General features: G+C 62.4%; 1 protein-coding gene across 1 annotated transcript; it reads left to right on the forward strand.

The window, feature by feature from the left end:
- The first annotated feature begins 1,724 nt into the window (after nucleotides 1-1,724).
- Nucleotides 1,725-25,545, forward strand: DAGLA (diacylglycerol lipase alpha). The gene is made up of 19 exons (XM_061203460.1): nucleotides 1,725-1,819; nucleotides 2,215-2,426; nucleotides 3,812-3,913; nucleotides 4,587-4,725; nucleotides 8,287-8,374; nucleotides 10,333-10,467; nucleotides 11,069-11,146; nucleotides 12,887-13,011; nucleotides 16,711-16,864; nucleotides 17,446-17,529; nucleotides 17,618-17,695; nucleotides 18,168-18,248; nucleotides 19,098-19,240; nucleotides 19,560-19,628; nucleotides 19,964-20,036; nucleotides 21,250-21,446; nucleotides 22,281-22,410; nucleotides 22,941-23,128; nucleotides 24,574-25,545. Exons 1-19 carry the CDS (start codon nucleotides 1,725-1,727, stop codon nucleotides 25,523-25,525), a joined length of 3,123 nt encoding a protein of 1,040 aa, XP_061059443.1. The 3' UTR covers nucleotides 25,526-25,545.
- The last annotated feature ends 244 nt before the right edge of the window (nucleotides 25,546-25,789 follow it).

A 25,789-nucleotide genomic window follows, 5' to 3' on the forward strand; every position in this document is an offset into this window, starting at 1 on the left:
TGTCCTTCCCAGCCCTGCTGCCACCCATGGAGTCCCAGCCCCTCCCATCCCGTCCGTCCTTTCAAACCGGAGCCGGTGCGGTCAGCCACTTGTCACAGACACAGGACTGGAGCCCCGGCCTCCTGCAGTCCCAGACCCCCACCCCCGGACACCCCGCCACGCAGCTCCGCGCTCTCCATCCTTCTCCCGCTTCCCAGAATCCGTGCTCCGACTCCTCCTTGGAGAGAGTGGGATGATGTCACTTCCTGAGGGTGGGGGGAGGAGTAGGCACGACCCCAGCAGGCTAGCCCGCCAGCCTGCCCGCCAGGCCGCCACCTCTCTGGGAGCAGCCTGGCAGCGGCTAGATGAAGTGGCTGCACCAGGGAGAGGGCGACCGAGACGGGCTGGGCTGGACGTGCTGGCCGGCCACCTGGCTCCACACCCCATCGCCCACCCTGAGGGCCGCGCCCACCGGCCGGGGAGACTTGGCCACTTCCCGAGTGATGCCGGTCTCCGCAGACACTCTTTTTCCCTGGAGCCGTCACCGGGGAGAGGAGGACTTGCCGCCCACCTCTGGACCAGGTGCCATGTAAGCCTCTGCCAGCCTGGGGGCAGCTGCCCACCAGCACCCAGCCTCCCGCAGCAGGGGTTCCTCCGCACAGTTGAGCGCAGGGCTGCCCCGGAGCCCCTCACCCGTGTCTCCCGGGCCCCCCTTGTGGGGAGCCAACCAGCCGGCGCCCCTGCCCTGGTTCCTGGGGCTCTAGGGAGGGGGGGCCCGGATTCCTGGGCCCTCCTCCCTGAGCTTGCCTGTGGCTAACTTGAATTCAGCTACTTCAGAGAGTTAGGATCTGGGCGGTAAAGGCTGCATGGCCCAGGGTGGGTGTGGGAGCAGTGGTCGCCAGGAGGATGGGATACCCGCAGGGCTTGCCCACTGCCCTTCCGGCAGAGGGGCTGGGCACCCCAGCTACGCTCCTGACCCCCCGTCTCAACCATGTCCTTCCCTGCCAAGAGGCATAGCTGTGGTTGAGAATTCTTTCTGACGGGTGCAAAATCAAGTCATGGAGCGTGCTCCCAGCATTCCAGCAAAGCACAAAACGGAAGACATCATTCAACAAATATTTACTGAGCACCTACTATGTGCTGGGCGCTCCCATCCTCCATGTGTGCCAGCCCCACGCATGCCCTCACCCCCACCTTCCCCAAAGCCTTCAGCCTTCCACCTGCCCGGCTTAGCTCATGCCAGGAGACAGGCTCAGACTTGGCCTGGGAAGCCCTCACCCAACCCCAAGGACAGCATGAACTGGGCAGCAGGCGGTGGGTGAGGGGGCTCCCTGATCCCATGGAAAGGGAGGCAGGGGTGAGCCCAGGTCTTTAAAGGAGCTGAGCAGTTCCTGTTGGGGTAACCCCAAGCAGAGCTGATCCCAAGGGGTCTGTGCCAGTCTTGGGGGGAGGAGAGTCCTCAGGGGTAAGGCTGAAGCCAGTGTCTGGCTGCTACAGTTTTAGATATCGGCTCCAGGGGGTGGATACGGTGGGGGATGGATACGGTGGGAGGTGGATCCTGCCCAGGGATGGGCCTGAAAGCCCTGGGGCTGTAGGGCCTGGGAGAGATGCCTCTGCTGCTGGGCACGCCTGACCAGGAGCGCGGTGGCCCTGGGTGCCGCAGCAGCCCGGGCAGCCTCAGGGTCCTCTGCTCTGTTTCAGGAGGTGAGCGCCAGGCCCGCTGAGCCTCTGCAGAGCTGCCAGCCATGCCCGGGATCGTGGTGTTCCGGCGGCGCTGGTCTGTGGGCAGCGATGACCTCGTCCTGCCAGCCATCTTCCTCTTCCTCCTGCATACCACCTGGTGAGTCTCAGGGCCACGCCACAGGCCTGGAAGGAGGCCTTCTGGCCATCTGTCCCAACCCTGTTGCGTTCCCAGCTCCCCGGAGGTGGTGCTGAAACGGCTACGCCTGTAGGGCGATACCCCCGTGGAGCCCAGAGACCCCGCCTGGCCACCGCCGGACCTGACCCCAGCGCTGGGCAGAGCTGCTGTGCTGTCTGCCCACGGCTGGTGGCTGGGCTCCCTGCTCTCGCTCCCCTGTCCCTGGATGCCCGTGTCCTCAGAGGGACTTGCTGCCAGGTAGACAGTGGTCCTGCTCCCAGAGCAGTGAAGCCCTCCACCCCGAGTCCAGGCCACCCGCCAGAGGCCATGGGAGGTGCGTGGGCCGCCTGGCCCCTCTCATGTGCACGTTCCCCCAGGTTTGTGATCCTGTCCGTGGTGCTCTTCGGCCTGGTCTACAACCCGCACGAGGCCTGCTCCCTGAACCTGGTGGACCACGGCCGCGGTTACCTGGGCATTTTGCTGAGCTGCATGATCGCTGAGATGGCCATCATCTGGCTGAGCATGCGCGGCGGCATCCTCTACACGGAGCCCCGCGAATCCATGCAGTACGTGCTCTACGTGCGCCTGGGTAAGGGCCCCCTGCCGTGGGTGAGGGGGCCGCTCCGGCCCACCCCCACCCCCACCCTCCTCCTGGGCCCAGCGTTCTTTCAGCCACACACGATGGGCTGGGCCCTGTGCCAGCACCGGGGCCAGCAGCGAACGGGCAGACTTACTGGGCCCGCTTCTGGACCAGGGGTGGGCAGACTGCGGCCTGAGGGCCAAGCGCAGCCCCGCCGTCTGTTTTTTAAATAAAGTTTTATTGGAACCCAGCCACACTCATTCATTTAGTACTTATTGCCTCTGGCTGCTTTTGCATGACCGCAGCAGGGCCGAGTAGTTGTGACGGACGTTATGACCCACAACATCTAAAAATATTATTTACTCTCTGGCCCTTTACAGAAGAAGGTTGCCGACCGCTGCTCCATCTAGGCTGTGCATATCTCTTCAGCTGCTTTGTGATCCTTCCCCAAACAGCCCCCCACCCTCCCAGGGAAGCCCCTCAGGGGCCTGGACCAGCTCCCGGAGGACCCGCCCGTCTCCTCTTCCTGGGCTCGGGTTCCAGCCGCCTCTCCCAGTCACTCCTGGTGGACACTCTTGTGCTCCTGTGGCCTGTGCTAAGTCCTCTTCCCGTGTTAACTCAGGGAGGAGCCATTGCTGGTCTCATTTTGCAGATGAGGAATCTGGGGCCCAGGGAGGTTACTTTGCTCTCTTAAGGTCACATGGCTAGTAAGCATATGAGTGTCAGAGCTGAGATTTGAACCCAAGTTGTCTGGCTCTAAAGCCTGGACTCTCGGCTGCCACACTGGGATGCCTGTAGAGCTGGGGCTTCCAATGTTGCCCCCTAGGAGGGCCGTCAATTCTCCCACCTGCCTCCCTAACCCCATCTCAGCCCTGGGCCCACTGCTGTGGTCTGGGCAGGGCACCTTGGGCAGCTGGCTTCTGGGGCCCCTTCCCCCTCCTGCCTCAAGTGCCAGAGGCCTCCTCCTGGGAATAACAGTTTCCATGAAATGAACACCCCGTCACCCAGTTCTCACAGCCCTGTACCATGGACCTTGTCACCCCCATTTTACAGACGAGGAAACGGAGGCTCAGAGAGATTAGGTAACTTGCCTAAGATACGTCTGATCCCAGAGTTCATGGGTATAGTTCTAATTCCTGAACGAACAGAGAAACGCCTCTTCGTCATGCACCTTTGCAGTCACCTTCTCAGGGAGGCGTCGGGGCCTGAGGGCACATGAGTAGAACCGGTGGTGGGACAGCCACACTCCCTGGGCCCTCTGCGCCACGAGGCCTGTGTGGCAGGGGCGGCGGGCAGTCTGCTGCCGAGCTGGCCGGGCATCCTGTGGCAGGAGGAGCCGGGCCCAGGTTCCAGGGCCTCCCCGTCCTTCAGCTGGGGCCCTGCTCTCCTTGCAGCCATCCTGGTGATCGAGTTCATCTACGCCATCGTGGGCATCGTCTGGCTCACTCAGTACTACACCTCCTGCAATGACCTCACTGCCAAAAACGTAACGCTCGGTATGTTGGTTGGCCTGGGGGTGGGAGGGGCCGGGGCCAGCCCTAACCCTAACCCTAACCCTAACCCTGGCGTGGAGGGCACAGGGCCAGGTTAGACAGGGCAGCCCCGGGATGGAGGGGACGGGGTCAGCCCTAACCCTAACCCTAACCCTAACCTGGCGTGGAGGGCACAGGGCCAGGTTAGACAGGGCAGCCCCGGGATGGAGGGGCCGGGGCCAGCCCTAACCCTAACCCTAACCCTGGCGTGGAGGGCACAGGGCCAGGTTAGACAGGGCAGCCCTGGGGTGGAGGGGACAGGTCAGGTTAGGGAATAGGAAGCTCAGGCATCGTGGGAGGGAAACAGTTTCCATGAGGACGCCGGGCAGGTTGCCTTCATCCTGCAGTCTGCCATACCCCCTTGGGGAACCCTGGGTTTCGGGGGCAGCAGCAGGCACAGTGCTGCCCGGGGCTCCGGAAACCCACACAGCTGTCTGCTCGTGCCAAGGATGGGCCTTGGGGTCACGGCTCAGCCAGGGGACGGCTGTGTGGCCAGAGGCTAGGGCCAGGGCCTTTGGAGCCTTGCTGTTGGGCCCCAGAAGCAGTTGGGGGTAGGGAGGCTCCAGTGCCCCTTCTTCAGAGCCAGAGAGGTGTCCCCAGCACCATGACCCTTGGCTTCCCACGGCCGCCTCCACAGGGATGGTTGTCTGCAACTGGGTGGTCATCCTGAGCGTCTGTATCACCGTCCTCTGCGTCTTCGACCCCACGGGCCGCACCTTCGTCAAGCTGAGGGCCACCAAGAGGAGGCAGCGCAACCTGCGGACCTACAACCTGCGGTCAGTGGGCCGGGCGGGCGGGCGTCCCCCGCGGGGTTTGCTGACCGTGGGCAGAGGCCGGCCCCGCGCCTCCCTCCCGGCGTCTCAACCTGTGTGAGCCCCGGGCGCCGGCCAAAGGCTTACCTCAGGTTCCTGGTCGGTAAAGTGGGAACCGCAGTAATTCCTGCCTCGTGCTCTGCTGTGAGGTTTAACAGAGTGATTAACACCGTGCTCACGGGAGGATCGTGCTCGGTGAATGGTAGCCACTGTCATCACCTTCAGTGCTAACAACACGAGAGTAATGGTAGGAAGCGCTCGGACGGCGAGCCAGGAATTGCATGTATTAACTTACAGTAACTCCCTGAGGTAGCTGTTAGCATCATCCCCGTAATATAGAGGAAGAAACAGAGGCACAGGGAGCTTATGTGACACAGCTGGTAAATGGTGGGGCTGGGGTCAAGCCTAGGCAGTCTGGCTTTAGAGCCCTTGCTCTTAAGCACTAGGCGAGGCTGCCTCTAGGATGAAGGGGGCTGGAGGAGGTTAACCAAGGAAGGCTTCCTGGAGGGGAGATGTTTTGCACAGTGTTTTGGAGAAGGGGGGAGGCCGTGCCATGGCAGAGAAAATGTGGGAGGACGTGCAGGCCCATTCACAGGGTCCCTGTTTATTGAAAGAAAAAGAGAGGGGGGTGCTTCCAGGGTGGGTCACAGTGACTCCTGTATATTGAGCTTCTGTTCTGCATTAGGCCCTGCACTGAGCCCCTTCCGCCATCAGTCTGTTTAATCCTTTTGCCAACCCTGGTGCGGTTGCGAGACCCATTCTACAGATGAGGGGTCCAAGTCCCAGAGAGGGCAGGTCACTTGCCCCAGGTCAGGCTGGTGGGGAGTGGAACTGGTGCTCCATCCCCAGCCCAGGGCAGCAGGGTCAGGAGCCCTCAGCCAGGGGAGTGTGCTGCCCAGGCCCCCACCCCACCCTCGCGCGCCTCTGTGTCCCAGCTCCCCTGGGCCCTCCACGTCAGCTCGGCACTGCAGCCAGAGCCGCACCCATGCCTGGGCTGGCCCCCTCCCAGCCCCAGATGTCAGGTTTTGGAGCCAAGGCCCCAGAGCCCGTTGTTGCTCCGGGCGCAGCTGGCCACTGCCACCAGTACCGTTCTGCTCATTCCAAGCACGTGCCCCCACCTGGCCTGGTTTCTGGGCTCCTGGGGCCCTGGGGAAAAAGCTCTCCCCTCCCCAACTCTGGGTAATTGCCTTTGGGGCCCAGGGCAGCCAGCGCCTTTGCAGTTGGGGGTTGTCGGTGGCTGTCATCTGAATTAGGAAGTTTTCCAGCGGTGCCAGGCCCTGTGCGGTAGTGAGAGTCCTCAAGCTCACAGGTCCCCACCTGTTGTGGTTTGTCCAGCTCTTGAGCGGGCTTGGGAGGGCAGCCCAGGCCACAGCTGGGCTGCTGTGACCACCTCTCAGGCTCTTCCCCGCTCGCCCTCCCTCTGCTCTGAAACCAACAGACAGTTTTTCTAACAGGGACGTTTTCAAGCCTGCTGACCCTTCATCCGCTTCCAGGTTTGGGGCTGTGCACAAGCCCTACTGCGTCACACCAACGGGTTATTTTAGTTTCTGGGAGTCAGGGAGCTGTTTAAGTCCTTTGCTCTTTCTCCTTCCAGTGAAATCTGGTGGGGTTTGGGGTGGGTTCTTCCCACCACTACTTCCTAGGAGCCTGACCTTGGATCTTTGCGGAAGGAGTGTCTGCCCTCCCTTCGCTTTAGTGAGCCCCAGGGCGGGGGCGTGCGGGGTCCATGAACTTTCTGTCCAGACTTCTTTAAAAAATTTATTTATTTTATTTATTTATTTTTGGCTGTGTTGCGTCTTCGTTGCTGCGTGCGGGCTTTCTCTAGTTGCGGCGAGCGGGGGCTACTCTTCGTTGTGGTGCACAGGCTTCTCATTGCGGTGGCTTCTCTTGTTGCGGAGCACGGGCTCTAGGTGCGCAGGCTTCAGTAGTTGTGGCACGCGGGCTCAGTAGTTGTGGTTCACGGGTCCTAGAGCGCAGGCTCAGTAGTTGTGGTGCACGGGCTTAGTTGCTCCACAGCATGTGGGATCTTCCCGGACCAGGGTTTGAACCCGTGTCCCCTGCATTGGCAGGCGGATTCTTAACCACTGTGACACCAGAGAAGCCCACTTTCTGTGCAGATTGAGTGTGTCTCTCCCTGTCTTGGTCTATGTAGCCTAACTGATGCTTTAGGCCAAATGTGTCATTGGCTCCATCTGCCCCCTGGTGGGCATAAAGGGTACTGCAGTAGAGTATACAGCACTTAACATCTGCCAGAGGGAAGGGAGGAAATTCTCTTCGAGTGTTTAAAAGCCAGTTTGGTTAGAAGGGGTTAAAGAACGTGATGCTCTGGGAACTCAGCTTGGCCAGCATGCTGTCCCTTCATCAAGTCCCCAGTAGGGGGGACGTTGGCTTAGGATGTGAGGCTGCCCAAGTCCCTTAGGGCTGGCAGGTCCCAGAAATAGCAAATCCCTTGCACCGTTTCCTAACCCCCTCCTGTAGCCCTGGAAGGCTCTGTGGCTTTCCCTGTCCTTGTGGCCCATGGCCGGTGGAACCAGGGTTGGGAGCAGGAAGCGGCCCTTAGCTGCAAAGAGGAGCCGAGAGGCAGGGGAGGAGGACCCCGTCTGTCACTCCTGATGGGTGCTAAGTGCCTTGCAGGCATCCAGGGCCACCCGTGTCTGCCCCTCCTGACCACCCAGCACCAGGCTCTGAAGGAGCTGATGGGAGGGCACATGTCACAAAAACAAGCCAGCCCCTCTTGCTCAGTCTGGAAATTTACATTTTTAATATTGGATCTGTTATCTTTATGCTCAAAACACACCGACTTCTGGGCACCCAGCATTGGAAGGGTCTCCGTGGATAATCGGTCAATTGCTCTCCCTTTGGGTGCAGACTCCTGGGTACCCTGACTCCCCATCAGAGCAGCCAGACCCATTGGGGCTGGGGTTGAGGGTGGAACAGACAGGGGCCAGCCATGCAGATGAAGGGCAGGGGCCCTCTCCCCTCTAATGTAACAGATCCAAGGAGTTGAAGAATGCAGAGCCTCATTCAGCCCCTTAAACTTCCCCAAGTACAGACAATGTGAGAACTCCTTTCTGAGAGGGGAAACAGGTCTCTCCGGCAGGTCTGCTCCAGGCCAGGAAACAAGTCGGCAGAGAGGCCAGCACCCTGCCGCCATCTCCCAGGGCTCTTGCTTTGAGCTTTTGGAGTGGGCCGCAGGGCAGCCCCCAGTTCGGGCTGCCAGCTCTGAAGCCCCCGAGTGTGCTGTTGTCAGTCTGCCAGAAGCTGGGAGCATAGGCCCTGGCCTCGGCCAACAGCACACCATCTTAGGCCAGCAGGAGCCCCCCAGGGAGAGCCCTGCTGGCTGATAGCCAGGTCACTGGCCACCCAGCCTTGGCCGGACCCAGGCCTATTCTCCCCTAGACCCTCCTACTGGGGAGCCCTTTGCTGGGGTCCTGGGAACAGGCTGTCCTGTTTCTGTAATGTCTGGGCCCAGCTCTTCTGGTCGGGCCCTCTGACCTCACACATACCAACTCTCCCCCACTGCAGGCACCGCTTAGAAGAGGGTCAGGCCACCAGCTGGTCGCGCCGGCTCAAAGTGTTCCTCTGCTGTACTCGGACGAAGGACTCCCAGTCAGTAAGTACTGGGAAGTCGCCGTCCTGGGGCTCACATCCTGCTGTCGGCGACTCAGGAGCCTTCGCTCCTCAGTTCTGCCGGGTGGGGCAGGGCTGGGCTTTGAGCAGGAGCGAGGTGACAGCCTGCTCCTAAGAGGACCTGTTATTATTCACTGAAGGACTCCCTCCAGCATGTGAAACAGCCAACCCCTTGCTTTGTCAAGGAGACAGAAAAATGTGAAGACCTTTTATCCAACCCCTTGGAACTCAAGAGTTTAGTTTAGGAGAAGAGATACTCAAATATCAGGGCAACCTGAAGACAGAGGAAAGCAGCATCTCAGCAGCTGCAGGTCCCTCTGGAAGATCCGTCCCTCGATGTGCACTGTTAGCCCTCCGCACCCGCCAGGGCGCTGCGGGTCAGTGGTGGGTGGCCCCCGGGTTGGGGAGGGGAGGCAGGGCCCTGGGGGGGGCCCTCGGCGGAGCCCCCCCCAAGCGCTGGCAGGGCCCTTAGGGGTCATCTAGTCCCACCCCTCGTTTTGCAGATCAGGCAGCTGAGGCCCAGAGAGGTGGAGTTACTTGCTCAGCATTCCACAGCTAGTTAGTGGCAGAGCTAGTGAGGTCAGGAGACTACTCCTCCCCAAGCCAGACAGCAAGTGCCCTCCATGGAAGCCACTGGAAGCCTTGAGTGGCTCCTACCCACTAGCAGCCCCTGGTGAGCGGTGGAGTGAGTAATCAAGCGTAAGAAAGTCCCTCCCACCCCCAGAGGTTCCCTGGTGGGTGGGAAGCACCCCCCCACCCGGGGCTCTCTGGGGAGTCTGAGGGGTCTCAGCCCAGGGCGTGCAAAGGACACACCCACCCCTCCTGGCAGACAGCTTCAGGGCTGGCGTTGGAGCCTGGGGAAAAAGCAGAACATCTTTTCTCAAAAAGGCCAGGGGTCCCCAAAACTTAGGTTCCATCAAACACTGACGGCCTGGGGGGTCAGATCAGGTCAGGTCCAGCCCAGAGAACGTTTTGATCAACTCATGCTGTGTTGCTTAAAAATTTGAATTGGTTGCCAACATTTAAAAATCAGGGGAGTTTAGGTAAAGTTCAGTATTTCTAGATTTGCTCAAGGTGGGCCTCTCAAAGCAGTAGCAGGCTCTGTTTGGCCCTATTAGGCTTTTGAGTTTGCAGCCCTTGATTTTTCCTCTCTTACATGTGCCAGACACTCAAGGGTGAAACCCAGCGAGAGAAAACCAGTTGCCATGAGTTTCTTCCCACCACGGCCTCTCCTGACCAGTTAGGGAAGAGGTTCCAGACTTCAGCTTGTCGTGAGGCAGGGAAGACTGCACACTGCTGGCAGGGCTGCGTCTGTCTGCCTTGCCTCCCGCCCCCAGGCCCCAAGCATGGCTGTCCTGAGAACAGAGCTGGCAGGACAGCCAGGGGGACCAGTGGCCCCAGGTCACATGCCCCTTCTCCAGGCACATGGTGGGGGTCCCTGAGCCTACAACTCTGGACAGTTTGGGGAGGGGGCCTGAGACCCAGGGCTCCATACAGCCCTTAGCAGGGCATGCAAGGTCACAGCTGGTGGGAGATGGGAAGAAACTCAGTGTGGGGAAAGCAGCCAGGAGCTTAGTTTTGGCTCCTCTGCTAGAGAGAAAGGCCGAAGGAGAAACAGGCCAGGCCCAGGCCTTGATTCCTAGTCCTGGGGAAAGAACAGGAAATGGCTCCCGGGGGCATCTGTGCAGGGTAGATGGTGCCCGGTGAGTGCCGAAGGAGAAGGGTCAGCGATGTCTGGGACAGCTTCTGCCGGGTCTACAGGGGCCCGGAGCCCAGGACAGGGCCCTCAGGGTCACGGCTGCAGAGGGCCGCATGTGAGGGGCTGGGGGGAACTTGCACAGGGGACCCCGAGCAGACACCCAGCCCCGGGCATTCACGCCCCGTATCTCGTCCTCTCTCCTGCTCCCCTGCCGCCGCCTCCTGCCTCCCTGGACCTCGTAGGACGCCTACTCGGAAATCGCCTACCTCTTTGCCGAGTTTTTCCGAGACCTGGACATCGTGCCCTCCGACATCATCGCTGGCCTGGTGTTGCTCCGGCAGCGGCAGCGGGCCAAGCGCAACGCCGTGCTCGACGAGGTGAGCACGCGGCCATCCTCAGGCCACCTCCCCGCACCGCCCTCCTCCCGGGCCCTCCCTGCCACCCCTGCTGCCCCCCGGGTTCTGCCCACCCTCTTGGCCCAGGAGGGCACCCTTTGACGTTCACTCCCCTCCCTTCCCCAGCTCACCCTTCACCACTCGTGGCTCTTGCTTGAGCGACTTCCCTCTGCGGGGCCACAAGGCTGCCTCCAGGGCCCCAGGGGACGTCTAACCACAGGGGCCCAATGAAGCATCCAGCTCCGCACTCCAGCCTCTGCGCTTGCCTCTCCACCCCACCCCAGCCAACACACCAGTCCTAGTTGGGGTCTCCCAGCATCCCATGTAAAATACGTTTTCTCCCGGCCTGGGCTGGTGACGTCCCCGGGGACTGATGCTTTGGGTGGAAGGGGAGCAACTGGAGATATGAGGAGACCTCAGATTTTGGAAAACTGGCCAGGTCACGGAAGAGCTAGAAAGCACACGCTCCTTTGGGCTCTCAGGCCCTGGGGAGGCAGGCTGGGTGCAGAGCTGGGGGCCTGGACCCCTTTCTCAGCCGTGCAGCTGGGCCCGGGGCAGCCACCCTAACGCGCCTGTCTTCCAGGCCAACAATGACATCCTGGCCTTCCTGTCTGGGATGCCGGTGACCAGAAACACCAAGTACCTCGACCTCAAGAACTCGGTGAGTCGGAGCCACCCCGCCTCCACCCCGTGCCGGCTCCCTCTCTCCCTCTGCCGGGGCGACCCGAGCAGACCACCTGCCCGCTGCCTTTGCAGCGTCGGCCCCACCTGCTCAGCCCTCCAGGCGGCCCCCCTTCCTTCCGAGCCCCCCCCCAGCGGCCCCCCCCCCCCACCACTGCGTCACACTGGTTCTACAGAAAAGACCCCTGAATCGGCCTCACGGTGCTCAGATTGCTTGGTCCTGGCCTCCTGAGATGATAAAGGGCTTCAGGAGGGTGAGCTCTCACTATTATTGCCACAGTTGTTACTGTTACAAAAGGCAGCAGGACACAGCACTTTGGTCTCCAAGCTTTTCTGAGTAGCAGAACCTCTTAAGCGCCTTTAGGAGAAATCCGGTGTGTGTGTCCCAGTAAAGGAGTTCCTCACCCAGGGCTGAAACTGCAGCCGGAGAGCCGGCCCTGCCCCAGAAGCAAACCGATTTAGTGTAGCGGGGGGGCGGGGGGGGGCTGTGACCTTGAGCGAGTCCCTGACCCCTCTGAGTCTGTTCCTGCAGCAGCATCAACGGCGCTGGGCCTGCCTTTCACCCAGAGCCCCGGTGGGAAGGGGATGAGCCATCCTGAGCCCCGTTCCCTGCACGGCGCCAGTATACAGTGGTACCAGTCGGGACAGTGTTAGAAGGATGACAGTGTTCATCCTTCACATCTGAATCCCCTGGAAAAGCCTGTTCTCCGTTTGCCCCCGCTCCCCAAAATGGGCATTTGTATCCCTTCTTAAAATAGCGGGTCCATAGCATGTGCCCAGAGCAGCCGTCCCAGCCTCCCGGGGCTGCCCTGGCTCGCTCTCACCATGCCCTCTCTCGCCTGTGGGGGGCAGGGGAAGGGCAGCTGAGCCTCCAGGTGCCAGCGCCCCGCCCTCCGGCCTGAGCCGAAGAGGATAACTACCTTCTCCAGTGCTTTCCTGGAGAGCAGACAGAGCAGCCAGGGGCCGGTTCTACCCCTCGGGGCCCTGATGAAGGTGCTGTTTATTTCACTTCACAAGATGACTAATCACCCTCTTCACCTTTTACAAGGTGACTAATTCCCTCTAAGTGCAGGAGTCCCCAGTGCCTGGGGCACCCGGGACACTGGAAGCCGCTTTGCTGGGATACCTGGGCCTCCTGCTTTCCTGCAGCCCTCAGGCTGATAATAGCCACGGGCCTCAGACACCAGCTTTCAAACCGGCGCCTTTCTCAGAGATCCCAATCTGCCCAGACGCCCTGACGGTGGGCCACTGGTCTGGTCCCCAGCATGTCCATGTCTGCAGGGCCGGCCCTGCTGCTCTGTGGCCTGGGCAACCCCCTCCGGAGAGTGCGGGCCTCTCAGGGTTAAATTACCCTTCTCGGGGGGCCTGATCGCCGAGGTGGGCGACTGTCGCTGTAACCTCCCCCTCTCTTCCCTTCTCGGGAAAACGGGCAAGGAAATCGATCCAGTGCTCTGAGTGTTCTTCTGTCCCCAAATCATTAATTTCTGAGATTGGAGCAATGGGACAGGTCTTAGGAGGATTCGTGCCCTGGTTGCATGGAGATAATTAGGGAAATGCAATTATCTGGAGGAGCGGGTCCTCCGAGGCGGGGGTGGGGGTGGTCTGCAGCCCGTTGGGAGGGCAGCTCCTGCCTCCATCCTCCATCGAGGGGAGCCCATGGGCCCTGAGGCTACAGGCAGGAAGGGCAAGAGGTGACCGCCCTCTGCCTCTTCTCTTCCAGCAAGAGATGCTCCGCTACAAAGAGGTCTGCTACTACATGCTCTTTGCCCTGGCTGCCTACGGGTGGCCCATGTACCTGATGCGGAAGCCGGCCTGTGGCCTCTGCCAGCTGGCCCGGTCCTGCTCGTGAGTATACCGGCCCGTCCCCTTAGCTAGCGGCATGTGCAGAAGGGCTGTGGTCACGATGCCAGGCCTGCCCATGGGGGGATCTCCCTAAACGGACTGTACCTGCTACCCTGCCCCCTGCGGCTCGCGTTGCTTCTCTTCTGCACCATCTCTGGGCCTCAACCTTTCTAGTTCGGCGTTATTCCTGGATGGGGAAGAGCGTGGGCTTTGGAATCACACGGTGTCAGGTTTGAATCCACGCTTTGTCACTGGCAGCCTTGGGCAAGTCGGTCTACCTCTGCAAGCCTCAGTTTCCTTATCTGTAAAATGGGGATGGTGATACATACCTCCTGGAGTTGTTTTGAGAGGACGAAATGAGACATTGCCCAGCATCTGGCTGTGCAGCTTACCCCCGTCCCATCTCTCTCCCTGCCCCCTCAACTACTCCCCTCTGCCCGCATCTTCCTTCTCCCAGCTCCCTTCCTGTGCTCTGCCTTTCTGGAAGAAAGGCCTTTCCCGGTTGAGGCCCAATCCATAGAAGCCTCTGGAAGGGCAGCAAGAAGGCCCTTTGTGAAAGGCTCCAGCCCTCTTCACAAGGAGTTGGCAAGGCCTCAGCCGGGTGCCGCCCTTAGCCCACTGCCGGGGGCCAGGCTGGACTCTGCTTTCCTAAGTGGGCCAGAGGAGGGCTCGGCTCCACGAGGGCCCCTCCCCTTCTGTGGTGTCTCCATGCTCTGCCCAGGCCGGGCAGAAGGAGGACAGCTCCCTGGGCTCCCTATTCCGGAAATGCTGGCATGCTGGGCAGGCAGCTTCTGTTCCACGACACTACTGCCCTTGGGGCCCAAGTAGCCACTCCCTCCTCCAGCGTCCTTTTCCCAGAAAGCTGGGGGGGCTCTCAGGCTTGTTCTCACCATCCCCCAGCGACTGACACAGCTGACCAGGGCATCCCCATGCCCCTCCCCGTCTTTGCCAGCCCGCACACTGCTTCTCCCCCCAGCATCCTTGGGAGCCCCTGCAGCGGCTGAGAGGCGTCTCCAAATGAGCACTGGCCCAGGAGTCCTGAGACCTGGGCTCCGACAGCCCTGCTCCGTTACTCACGGGCAGAGTGGGGACATCATTTGTACAGGCAGGGTCCATCCTGCCCACCTGTGGGGTATTTCAGAAGCCGGGGAGTCACTGGCAGCCTGGGCACTTGAGGGGCTCTGCAGACAGGAGCGAGGCTTCTCGATGCTGCAGGGAGAGGAAGCAGGAGGACCTCAGGCCCCGTGAGGGCTCTGTGAGAGCCCGGTGCCTTGGGGGGCGGAGAAGAGGCAGGCCTGAAGTCCCGGCCTACGGCCAAGGGTGTCGGGACGGAGGCCAGAGGGCCGGGCTCCCTTTTCTGAGTCCCAGCCTGTCCACAGCAGCCCAGTCCCAGCACTGGCTGGAGGAAGGAGGGCAGCCCACCAGCCTCAGGCCCAGGCCCTTCACCTGGAGTGGTCCTCCCGTCCCACACACAGCATGGCAGGCCATGCCTGCCTATGGCCCCGCCACCCTGGGGACACCCCACTCGGCTCCAGCCCTGCCCTGGACGTGTGGTCAGTCTCCTGTGGGCAGGAGAGGCCCTGCCATGGGCCAAGCGGGTCCTCAGGCTCCCAGGACCTTGGAGCCCCTCAGCGCCCCAGCCTCCTCTAGGCGGGAGTGCTGGCCTCGAAGGTGCCGCGGGCCCCTCCCTTCCAGGCTGCTGGCCCCGCTGCTCTCATCGGTTCCCCTGGCCCTCAGATCACCGACTCAGGGGCAGCCTTCTCCCTGGAGAGAGGGAGAACCACCATTTATTGGGTGCCTATTGTATGCCAGGTGCTTCCTGCCTCTCGGGCCTTTGATCTCACCCCAGCCTTGTGCAGTAGCTATCAGCACCTGCCCACCAGGCCCTCGCGGTCAGGAAGGGCCACCAGAGCAAGGATTCAAGCCCAGGTCTCTGTCTCCGAAGACTACGTACACTTTGGCAGCCACGTGCTCGGTGCTAGCGGGCAGGGCTGAGGTTGGAGAGGGGCCACAGCTGCCTGGAAACGGGAGCCTGGCCCACAGACCCGGACCTGTCCCCACTTGGCCCAGCAGTGGCGGGGGAGGGGTGGGGGGGTCTCCCAGAGTAAATGGAGGTGGTTGCCCACCCCAGGCCTGGTTGCTTCCGAGACTTGGCTCGACCCTGGGTTTTCTCAGTGAGGCCTCTTCCCATTGGGAGGTACGTATCAGTCCCTCAGGTGCTGCCCGAGTGAAGACAAACCTCTCTGCATCACCAAGATCTAGGATTCTTAGTATCAATAAAATCCCAGCCGTCAAGCCAAGAAAGCAGGCAGACACAGGTCACATGCTCTTGGGGCTGCAGGGCCCCATCTGCTGGGTGCTGGCTCCCTCTGGTGGCCCGAGGAGCAGCAGCACCTGAGCTGGGTGCCCAGCTCAGCCGCTCACCCGTTCATTTTGGGGAACCCTGCTATGTGCCTGGCGCTGTTTTTGGCGCTGGGGACGTAACTGTGAACCAAGCGGAGCAAACCCTGCCCTGTGGAGCCCACCGCCTGGTGGCAAGGCACAGACAAGGAAATGCAGCCCATTGGAGCACATCGGTGTTCTGGAGAAAAATTAGGCTGGCTGTGTTGTCAGGCTTGGCAGGGGCTAGCTATGTCAGATGAGGTGGCCCAGGCGGCGGACCTCCCAGAGCATAACATTTGAGCAGAGGCCTGAAGGAGTGAGGGATCCGGCCACACACAAACCACGAGAAGAATGTTCCAGGCAGAGGGAACCACGGTGCAAAGAGGCTGAGGCAGGAATATGGCCAACGCATCCGAGGGGAGTCGGAGGCAACAGGCCAGAGGACCAGGGCCAGATGCGGCAGGGCCCTCGGCCCTTGCAAGGACTCTGGTCTTTATACTCGACAGGAAGGGCAGCATCGGAGGGTTTTGAGTGCAGTGATGTGGCTTGACGTATATCTTAAAGGGTCGCTCTGGCAGCCACGTTGAGAACGTAAGGGGCGAGTATAAATGAGGGAGACCAGTCAGGAGGCCCCTGTGACACTCCAAGGCAGGGATAAGGTGGCTTGGAGCAGGGTAGGGGGTGGCGGCGAGGGCAAGCGTTTGGAGTCCAGATCTGAATTTGAAGGCAGAGCCAGCGGACGTGCTGACGGACTGGATGTGGGATGTGAGGTGGGGTGAGGACCCGATGGCGATGGCGCCGAGCGTGGGGACTGCCGGAGCACAGGGGGCGGGGCCTCGGGGACTGGGGCCTGGAAAGGTTGCAATCCTGTGGGACATCTGGGAGGAGGTGTTGCACAGGCAGTTGAATGTGAGCAGGTCTCTGGGGCTTATCGGTGCATAGGTGGTATTTAAAGCCCAGGACTGGATGAGGCCCCAGGAGCGAGTGTCGCTAGAGAGAAGAGGAGCTCCAGGGCTGACCTCTGGGTCCTCAGTGAGAGGACGAGTACGAGGAGGCTGCCCCTGAGGGAGAAGCAGCCCAGGAGAGAGGGTGCCTCCAGCCGAATGGGGAGAGCGTTTCAAGGGGGAGGGCGAGTCCCACTGGGTCTTGTGCTGCCGAGAGGCCGAGTAAGATGAGGGCTGGGCCCGGGCCGGGCCGGTGGAGCTTTGCAGGGGAGGCTTTAGAGAGGAGGTAGGGCTGCAAGAACCAGTTCCAGAGAGGATGGGGGAGACCGCTGCTCCGTCGGGGTCCCTGGCCCTGAGCCCTCTGCCACCCGCCCAGGTGCTGCTTGTGTCCCGCACGGCCCCGGTTTGCCCCTGGAGTTACCATCGAGGAAGACAACTGCTGCGGCTGCAACGCCATCGCCATCCGGCGCCACTTCCTGGACGAGAACATGACCGCGGTGGACATCGTCTATACCTCCTGCCATGATGCGGTGAGGGACAGGGGCGGGCTGGCCAGGCAGCATCCCACCAGCCTCGGTCCTCCACAGGCCACAGGAGGCAGGCAGGGCTGTGATCTGGGGTGTGTACGCTGTCCCCCTCAGCGGCAGGAGCCCTTGGCTTGCCTGGCATGGCCGGCCGAAGCCTCCAGGCCTCCCCTCGCTGGGCAGACCAGAGATGGGCCGCCTCCTTCTCCCCACATCCTGGCCTGCATCCGCTCTGGGGCTAGGAAGTGAACCCCAACCCTGCACCCGGCACTGGGGCTTCCTGGCCCCAGCCTTTGGGGGAAGGAATTGAGAGGGAAGAAGCAGGAGGCACTGGGGAGGGGGCAGCCCCTCAGGACTGAGCAGGCAGGACGGCAGCGCTCAAGGGCGCCCAGGTCAGCGGAATTAGGAAGGCCGGGTAGGCTGTGTGCTGGGTTGGGAGGGACCTACTGTGACCCTTGCAGACGACAGGGGCCCAGTGGCCAGTGGAGCCAGATTCCCGGGCCCTGAAGGAGACTGGCTTCAGTCACTTCCCCAGATCTGGCTCCACCCTGGGGGCCGTTCAGGCTCATGAGCCGCCCTTCTCCTAGGTCTATGAAACCCCCTTCTACGTGGCAGTGGACCACGACAAGAAGAAAGTGGTGATCAGTATCCGGGGAACCCTGTCCCCCAAGGTACGCTGCCCCCTCACAGCCCCCGAGGGTGCCCGCCTCCTTCTTCCTGTTCTCGGTCCCGCTCCTCACCGTCCTCTCTCCCCACAAGGACGCCCTGACAGACCTGACCGGTGACGCCGAGCGCCTCCCTGTGGAGGGGCACCATGGCACCTGGCTGGGACACAAGGTACCCCTCCTCGTGGGCTCCCCCGGCGGCCCCTGGCCTTCTCCTCTCCGCTGCCAGCACGCAGGCCTGTCCTGTTGGGGTGGGGGTTCCTCCGGGGTCGCTGGGCTCACCAGGAGAGACTGGTCAGAGAGGTGCGGATTCGTCTGGAAAGTCCACTGCCCCCCACTTGCCAGGACCCCCACAGCCCTGCCCGGCGCAGATCCCGTCCCACAAGAGCTCAAGGAGGCAACTGGGAAGAGATCTCACTGGTTCCTATTAGGCACACCATCCCTCTGAGCCTCAGTTTTCTCATCTGTGAAATGGAAATGATGTGATAAAGTGTCCACCAGCCCCCCCAGCCAGCTTGTCATGAGGACCAAAGGGGGAAATGGGAGGGACAGGGTTAGTGAGCTTCACATCCCTGTGGTTTTGCTGGCCCCTGACAGGCCTCCCTCCCTCCCTGTGACACCCACCTCTGTTCCTCCTCACCTAGGGAATGGTCCTCTCGGCTGAGTACATCAAAAAGAAGCTGGAGCAGGAGATGGTCCTGTCCCAGGCCTTCGGGCGAGACCTGGTGAGGCGTTTTCCATGCCATGAGCCCTTGCCACACCCAGCTCGCCCTCCCCCAGGGCAACAGACTGGGGACAGGACAGGTGAATGATGGAGCCTCCCCTGCAGGCCAGGCTCCTACACTCTCCTTCCATCCCTGGCTCCCAGCCCCCTCCTCACTTGCTCAGTCCCTCCCACCCCCTCTGGCCCTTTCTTCTTTTGTACCAGCTCCTCTTGAACACCCCTGCTCAGCCCCACGCAGTTGTGAGCACCTGCTCGGTGCCAGGCACTGGAGGCTAAAGATGGCTCAGTTCTGGGGCTTCCAAAATGTTGGGCAGAATGAACATAGAAAATAATTGCAGAACAGATAGAAGGGGTGCTGCTCTGGTTGAGGGCGATCTGAGCCCTGCCCACTGCCCACTCCTCCCTGTGCAGGCAGGCAGCTCCTGAGGTGCTCCCAACTGCCCTTCCCAAAGCCAAGCAGTCCCTGGCCTCAGGAGACCCCAGTCTAGTGGTTGGGGCACAGGGATGGGAGCAGGTGACCAAATGATTATAATAGAGTGTAATCCTTGTATTTAAAGGTCTATCCCAGGTGCAGATGCAGTATCTAGGAGGGAGCAAACCTCTCCTGGAAAATCAGGAAGGGCTTCTCCAAGGAGGTAACCTCTGAGCAAGGTTTTGAAGGATGAATAGGAGTTTGTTATATAGTCTCCCCAAGAAGTTGCTCTGTGGGGGCCTAGCTTGGCTCTTCCTCTGCCCCAGCAGCCACACAGCACAGACATGATCCCAGGACTCTGGGAAGCCCCCTCTGCCTCCCTGGTGTCAGCTTGGCAGGCAGCGGGGCAGGACTCTCAGGGATTCTCTCGGTCCCCAGGGCCGCGGAACCAAACACTACGGCCTGATAGTGGTGGGCCACTCCCTGGGCGCAGGCACTGCTGCCATCCTCTCCTTCCTCCTGCGCCCCCAGTACCCGACCCTCAAGTGCTTTGCCTACTCCCCCCCAGGGGGCCTGCTGAGGTGAGCAGTCTGGGGCCTCAGACTTGGCTGGGGGCGACGGGTGGACAGTGCTGGGAGCTGGCTCGGTCAGGGGGCTGGACTGGGCAGTCTGGGTTCCGATCATAAGGGAACCTGGGAATGGCCTGGAGAGTGGTGTTGGGGGTTCTGTCAAAAGCCAGGTGGACCCTGGGATCTAGCCCCAGCAAGCCTTGCTGACGGGATAGGCGGGCAGGGAGCAGGCAGCCCCGCTCCCCAGAGGGTCTTGGAGTGCTGGAGCAGAGCCCCCTCGGGAACACCACTCCCCTCCCCTGCCTTAGCACCCCCTCGGCTTCCCTTGCAGCGAGGACGCCATGGAGTATTCCAAGGAGTTTGTGACAGCTGTGGTCCTGGGCAAAGACCTTGTCCCCAGGCAAGTCGCTCCCTCTCTCCACCTGCCTGGCCTGGGCTGTTCTCCCACCTCGGGGCCTCACCCAGGTGCCCCGTCTTTCTCACTCAAATTCCCACCTCCTCGAGGGACCCCAGAATCCCCCCCACTCAGGTGTCCAGGGTGAGAGGGCAAGGTGGGTCCACCCTGCCTGGCCTCCCCTTCCTGGCTGGGCCCTGCCGAGCTGCAGGCTCTTCACCCACCCCGTGACCCTGATGGCCTGGTCTTCTTGTTCCCGGGAGCCTTGCTGCCCCTCACCCCGCCCGTCTCCCCATCCTGGGCCAGCTCAGGCTGACGCCCCGACTTGCTTCCTTCTCCAGGATCGGCCTCTCCCAGCTGGAAGGCTTCCGCAGACAGCTCCTGGATGTCCTGCAGCGAAGCACCAAGCCCAAAGTGAGCTCACTCCCCTCCCTGCCGCCGGGGCACCCTGGGCTCTGGACTCCCCGTTTGTCTTCTGCCCCACCTGTCCCTCGGCCCCCCGCCACGTGAGGCCAGGCTGGGGTATGTGATGTCTTGGGGACCTCAGGCCATCAGGCCCTCAGCATCTCCGAGCTCACCCCATCCACCCCCTACCTGTCCTTGTGCAGATGGGGAAACGGAGGCCCAGGGTGGGCAAGGGACTTGCTTTTGCTCACACAGCAAGTCGTAACGCAGTCAGGACTGGAACCGAGGGCTCCTGAGTCCTGACTCCTGTGGCACAGAGCTGCCTGCAGTCGGGACAAAGCAGTCCCGAGGTCAGTGCTCCGAGTGTGGCAGGAAGGCCTCCTCCAAAGCCCACTGCGCTCCCCAGGCTCAGGGAGGCTGGAGGTCGCCTGGGGAGGGGGTCTGGGGGCAGTTTGTTCTGGTTTTCCCTGCGGCTGAGAGGAGAGGACCAGCCCTCCCTAACCCCTCCTCAGGCCTGCAGAGGACACTGGGGGCTCTTCCTGTAGCATGGCCTTCAGCGTTCCAGGCTGGGGGTGGGCATGCTGCAGCCAGGCGCCCTGAGGCGGGCAGGGGGTGGCCAGCCAGGCCCAGCAGGGCCTCTGTGCCCCCAGGCCCGCCCTCACCCCATTCACCCTCTCAGCCCAGTTGGGACTGTTTCCAGCCTTTGTGCCCGTGACCGTCTGGCAGGCAGGGCACCAGGTGCCGGGGTGAGCAGGCAACGAAGGCATAGGAGGAGCCTAAGGACATGGAACTGCCCCTCTCAGACCCAGTCCCGGGTGCTTGTCAGGCCTAGGAGGCAGGTGGTGGGGCGCCGACCCCGATGTGGCCGGGCCTGGTGGGTGCAGCTGGACTGAGCTTCGGGGTCTGTTCTGCCTCTGACTTATGAGACGACCTAGAGCAAGTCCCCTCCCTTCGCTGGGCCTGTTTCCCCTCTGCTAGATAAGGGGTTGACTGGTGTTGCAGCCCTAAAGTTCAGCCATTCCATGTCATCTGTCCTTGGCACCTTTTTGGCCATCGTGGCCGCTGGACACCTCAGCCCCCGCCTCTTCACTGGGGGCTGCCCTTCCCTCTGCCCCATGGCCATCCCAGCTCCCCACCATCACCTATGAGCTCTCCTGAGCACCCCCTGCCCACCCGTGCAGCGCCCCTCAGCTCCATCCCCCTCTTCTCCCTGTCCCCACAGTGGCGAATCATTGTAGGGGCCACAAAATGCATCCCCAAGTCGGAGCTGCCCGAGGAGGTGGAGGTGACCACCCTGGCCAGCACGCGGCTCTGGACCCACCCCAGTGACCTGACCATCGCCCTGTCAGCCAGCACCCCTCTCTACCCCCCCGGCCGCATCATCCACGTGGTCCACAACCACCCAGCGGAACAGTGCTGGTAGGTGCTGCCCGCGCCCCGGTCAGCTGGGAGGTGGCGGCAGCCAGGGCAGGGGAGTGGAGGATGGGGCCAGCCTTCATTCTGTCACCCTCGGGGCATAGGTGCAGAGGCTGGTGATGGTGGCCCAGGGCGCCCACAGCAGGGTTGCCCCAGCCTCGGGCCCTGGAAGTGCAACGACAGGCCGATCCAGAGCAGGACTCCAGGCTCCTCTCTTGACGGTCCCGGTCTTCGTCCCCAGTGTCACCCTTCCCTGGTGTCCCCCAGGACTGTCCCCACTCGCATCCATTTAAAAGCGGACGCCCTGGAGGGTCACCCTAAAGCCCTGGCCAAGCTCACGCCTCAGTTGTCACTTGGCATCGCGGCTGGGATGAGTTGGCAGACAGCTGGTGGGGGCAGGAGAGAGAACAGGAGAGGGGGGGTACGGCGACCTCTCCCACCTCACCCCCCCCCACCCCTTCCCGCTCTCTCAGAGGGTTGGGCTGCCTCCTCGACAAACGGCTTGTGAGTCGGGACCCTCCCTGGGGTGGAGCAGGTATGGCCCAGGCCACAAGCAGGTGAAAAGCTATGTAGGGATTGGGGCTGAGGCTCAAGGTCAGGCTTTCTGGCTCCATTTGGCATCAATGTTCCTGGCTGGGGAGGGGGTGGTGGCGAGGGCTGAGGTGAGGCAGAAGCAAGGAGCCCGGGGACACAGCCCTGCTGGTCCAGCCGGGCAGGGCGTCTCCAAAGCCACCCCACCCCCACCAAGCCAGGGCAGAGAGCAGGGCCAGGGGCCTGGGGGCCAAGACCAGGCTGCCTGCCGCCCACCCGCTTCCCTCTGGCCCCTGTGCCCCTCAGCTGCTGCGAGCAAGAGGAGCCCACGTACTTCGCCATCTGGGGCGACAACAAGGCCTTCAACGAGGTGATCATCTCGCCGGCCATGCTGCACGAGCACCTCCCCTACGTGGTCATGGAGGGGCTCAACAAGGTGAGCCCCACGGCGCCTGGCTGGCCGGGTCTCCGTCCCCATGTTACACACAAGGGTGCGACGCTCAGAGAAGTGTCCGCTCCCTGGACACTCAGTGGGCCAGGGAGCCCACTCGTGTCCTGGGCTCCACACCCGCCTCTGTCCACACCACCGTGTGGTCCTGTGGTGGGTAGGGGCTAGGAGACACCCAGGAACCTGTCCCTGAGGCAGGCTGAGCTCAAACCCTGAAGGCCACCTGGCACTTGGCGGACGCATGGCCAAGCAGGGGCAGCCTTGGCCATTGCCCAGCCATGGAAGGGCCGACCACAGGGTAGGAAAAGTCCAACCTGTCCCATCTGTGGGGCGGGCGAGGCACGATCACAAGGCCCGGCCCCGACCTTCCCGGAGGAGCCGGGCCCTGTGGGGGGAGGAGAGCAGGCCCGGCTGACCCCATGAAGCTCTGCTGGGCCTGAGAGGCCTGGCCTGCCGCCCCGCCTCCACACGTGATTGTCACCACTCTGCCACCACCAGCTTCCCCGTCCTGTCCCCAGGTGCTGGAGAACTACAACAAGGGGAAGACGGCCCTGCTCTCTGCTGCGAAGGTCATGGTGAGCCCCACGGAGGTGGACCTGACTCCCGAGCTCATCTTCCAGCAGCAGCCGCTGCCCACGGGACCACCCGTGCCCGCCGGCCTGGCCCTGGAGCTGCCCGCCGCAGACCACCGAAACAGCAGTGTCAGGTGAGCGCCGTCACCCCGCAGCCCCGCCGCAGAGGGTGTGTGCAGCGGCCACGCGCGTGCTTTCAGCGCGCGAATGCTTGTGCACGTGTGCATTCTGTGTACGCGCCGGGCCCTCGTATGTTCACGCCACTCTGTACACGTGCACGGGAGGGATTGAACTTGCCTCTGCTGCTCAGGGTCTCTCCTGCTCTGCCCCCACTGTCCCCCAGCCTGCCACTACTGAAGCCCATGTGGGCTAGTAGGCATCTAGGGATGCACAGACCCCTGACCACAAACACACAGATTCACTCACAGCTGTTTAGACCCAAACAGATGGACACCCGTGCACTTACACACATGTATTAAAGCTTACACGTGTATATACACGTGTTCACAAATAGTAGCTCTAAGTGCACAGAGCCCCGTACAGTCAGACTCACGTATAGGACACACACCAAGACAGAGGCCAAGATGCTTGTACACAAGGACACGCTTGCGCGGGCAGCCATGTGTGTAAATGATGGATGCACCTGTACCCAGACCCAGCTTCTCAGATACATGGGCCGACTGTCATACAGACGCCTAATATGCGTGCTGCACGCAGAAACACAGGCGTGTACACGCTTCCGGACGCAAACACACCCCACATTCACACGCACTCTTTTGGGGGTTGGGCTCTGAGGCCGTGGCTCCTGGGGTGGGTGGGGATCCTCCTGCCTCTCTGGGACCCGTCCTGGGTCCAGGTTACAGATCTGGCCTAGAGGCTGCTAAAGAGGGTGGTGGCTGCTTCCTGGCCCTTGGTGGGGACACCTGGACTTCTCTCCCTATCTTACAAGCATTTCCCATAGCGGCTGCACGACCAGATGGGGGAGCCAGTGTCCGTTCGCAGCTGCAGTGACTCCTGCGTCCCCCACCCTGGCCCTTCACTCACTCCCTGCAGGCCGGTGTGCGGAGACAAGGGGCTCCAGGGCCCCATCCAGCAGAGGGCTACACCCCATGGGAGAGGTGGGAGGAACCCCAGGGTGAGGAAGGAAGTGATAGGAGCTCAGGAAGGGGCACAGAGGGGTGCTGGCCCAGAGGGTGGGGTCGGACCCAGCAGGGGCGGCTCTGGGCCATGCTCTCTCCCTCCCTACCTTCCCTCCTTTCCTCTCTACCCTTCCACCTCTGCCTCCAGTGATCTGGGGCAGCGAGTCTCTCTGGGCCTCAGTCTCCAGGTGGGTACAGCGACGTCGGTGCAGTGATGGGCACCAGTGCAGACCCCCGGCCCCCTCTCCCCAGCTCAGCCCTGCATCAACTCTCTTGTCTTCTACCTTGGGGTCTCGTGAGCTGGTTTTTTAAAATGAGGGTTCCCTGTCCCCAGACTGTTCAACCACTTTCCCCTCCTCCCCCTCCCCAAGTTCCCTCCCACCGGGGAGCTAGGGGTGGGCCGCCGCCCCTCTGAGTCTCACCCCTCCCTGCCCCCTCAGGAGCAAGTCCCAGTCTGAGATGAGCCTGGAGGGCTTCTCCGAGGGGCAGCTGCTGTCCCCTGTGGCCGCGGCAGCCCGCCAGGACCCAGTGGAGCTGCTGCTGCTGTCCACCCAGGAGCGGCTGGCGGCCGAGCTGCAGGCGCGGCGGGCGCCGCTGGCCACCATGGAGAGCCTCTCGGACACGGAGTCGCTGTACAGCTTCGACTCGCGCCGCTCCTCCGGCTTCCGCAGCATCCGCGGCTCGCCCAGCCTCCACGCCGTGCTGGAGCGCGACGAGGGCCACCTCTTCTACATCGACCCCGCCATCCCCGAGGAGAACCCGTCCCTGAGCTCGCGCACCGAGCTGCTGGCGGCCGACAGCCTGTCCAAGCACTCGCAGGACACGCAGCCCCTGGAGGCCACCCTGGGCAGCGGGGGCATCACCCCCGAGCGGCCCCCCAGCGCAGCCGCCCACGACGAGCTGGAAGAAGGGGGTGGCGGCGGGGCAGCCCCCCGCAGCGGAGAGCTGGCGCTGCACGACGGGCGCCTGGGGGACTCGCCCAGCCCTCAGGTGCTGGAGTTCGCCGAGTTCATCGACAGCCTCTTCAACCTGGACAGCAAGAGCAGCTCTTTCCAGGACCTCTACTGCATGGTGGTGCCCGAGAGCCCCACCAGCGACTACGCCGAGGGCCCAAAGTCCCCCAGCCAGCAAGAGATCCTGCTCCGCGCCCAGTTCGAGCCCAACCTGGTGCCCAAGCCCCCAAGGCTCTTCGCTGGCTCGGCCGACCCTTCCTCGGGCATCTCGTTGTCGCCCTCCTTCCCACTCAGCTCCTCGGGCGAGCTCATGGACCTGACACCCACGGGCCTCAGCAGCCAGGAGTGCCTGGCAGTGGACAAGATCCGGACTTCCACCCCCACCGGCCATGGGGCCAGCCCCGCCAAGCAGGATGACCTGGTCATCTCGGCACGCTAGCACCCCAGGAGTTGCTGCCAGCTGAGGCCCGGGCCAGAGAAGGTGGCTCCTCAGGCTCCCGGTGGCTGCCCCCCAGGCCGGGCAGCTTTGAGGAGAGGCCCCCGCGGGGCCAGTGTAGCCTCAGGCATTGGGCATTGCTGCTGAGCTGGGGGTCCGCATCCCTACCTCAGCTTTGGAACCCCCAGAGCCAAGGCAGCTGGGATCTGGGCCCCCCAGATAGGGAATGACAGGGAGGGGCATGGAGCAGGGAGAAGCCTGGGGCAG

The sequence above is a fragment of the Eubalaena glacialis genome, chromosome 10, assembly GCF_028564815.1.
Source record: "Eubalaena glacialis isolate mEubGla1 chromosome 10, mEubGla1.1.hap2.+ XY, whole genome shotgun sequence".
Classification (NCBI taxonomy): Eukaryota; Metazoa; Chordata; class Mammalia; order Artiodactyla; family Balaenidae; genus Eubalaena; species Eubalaena glacialis.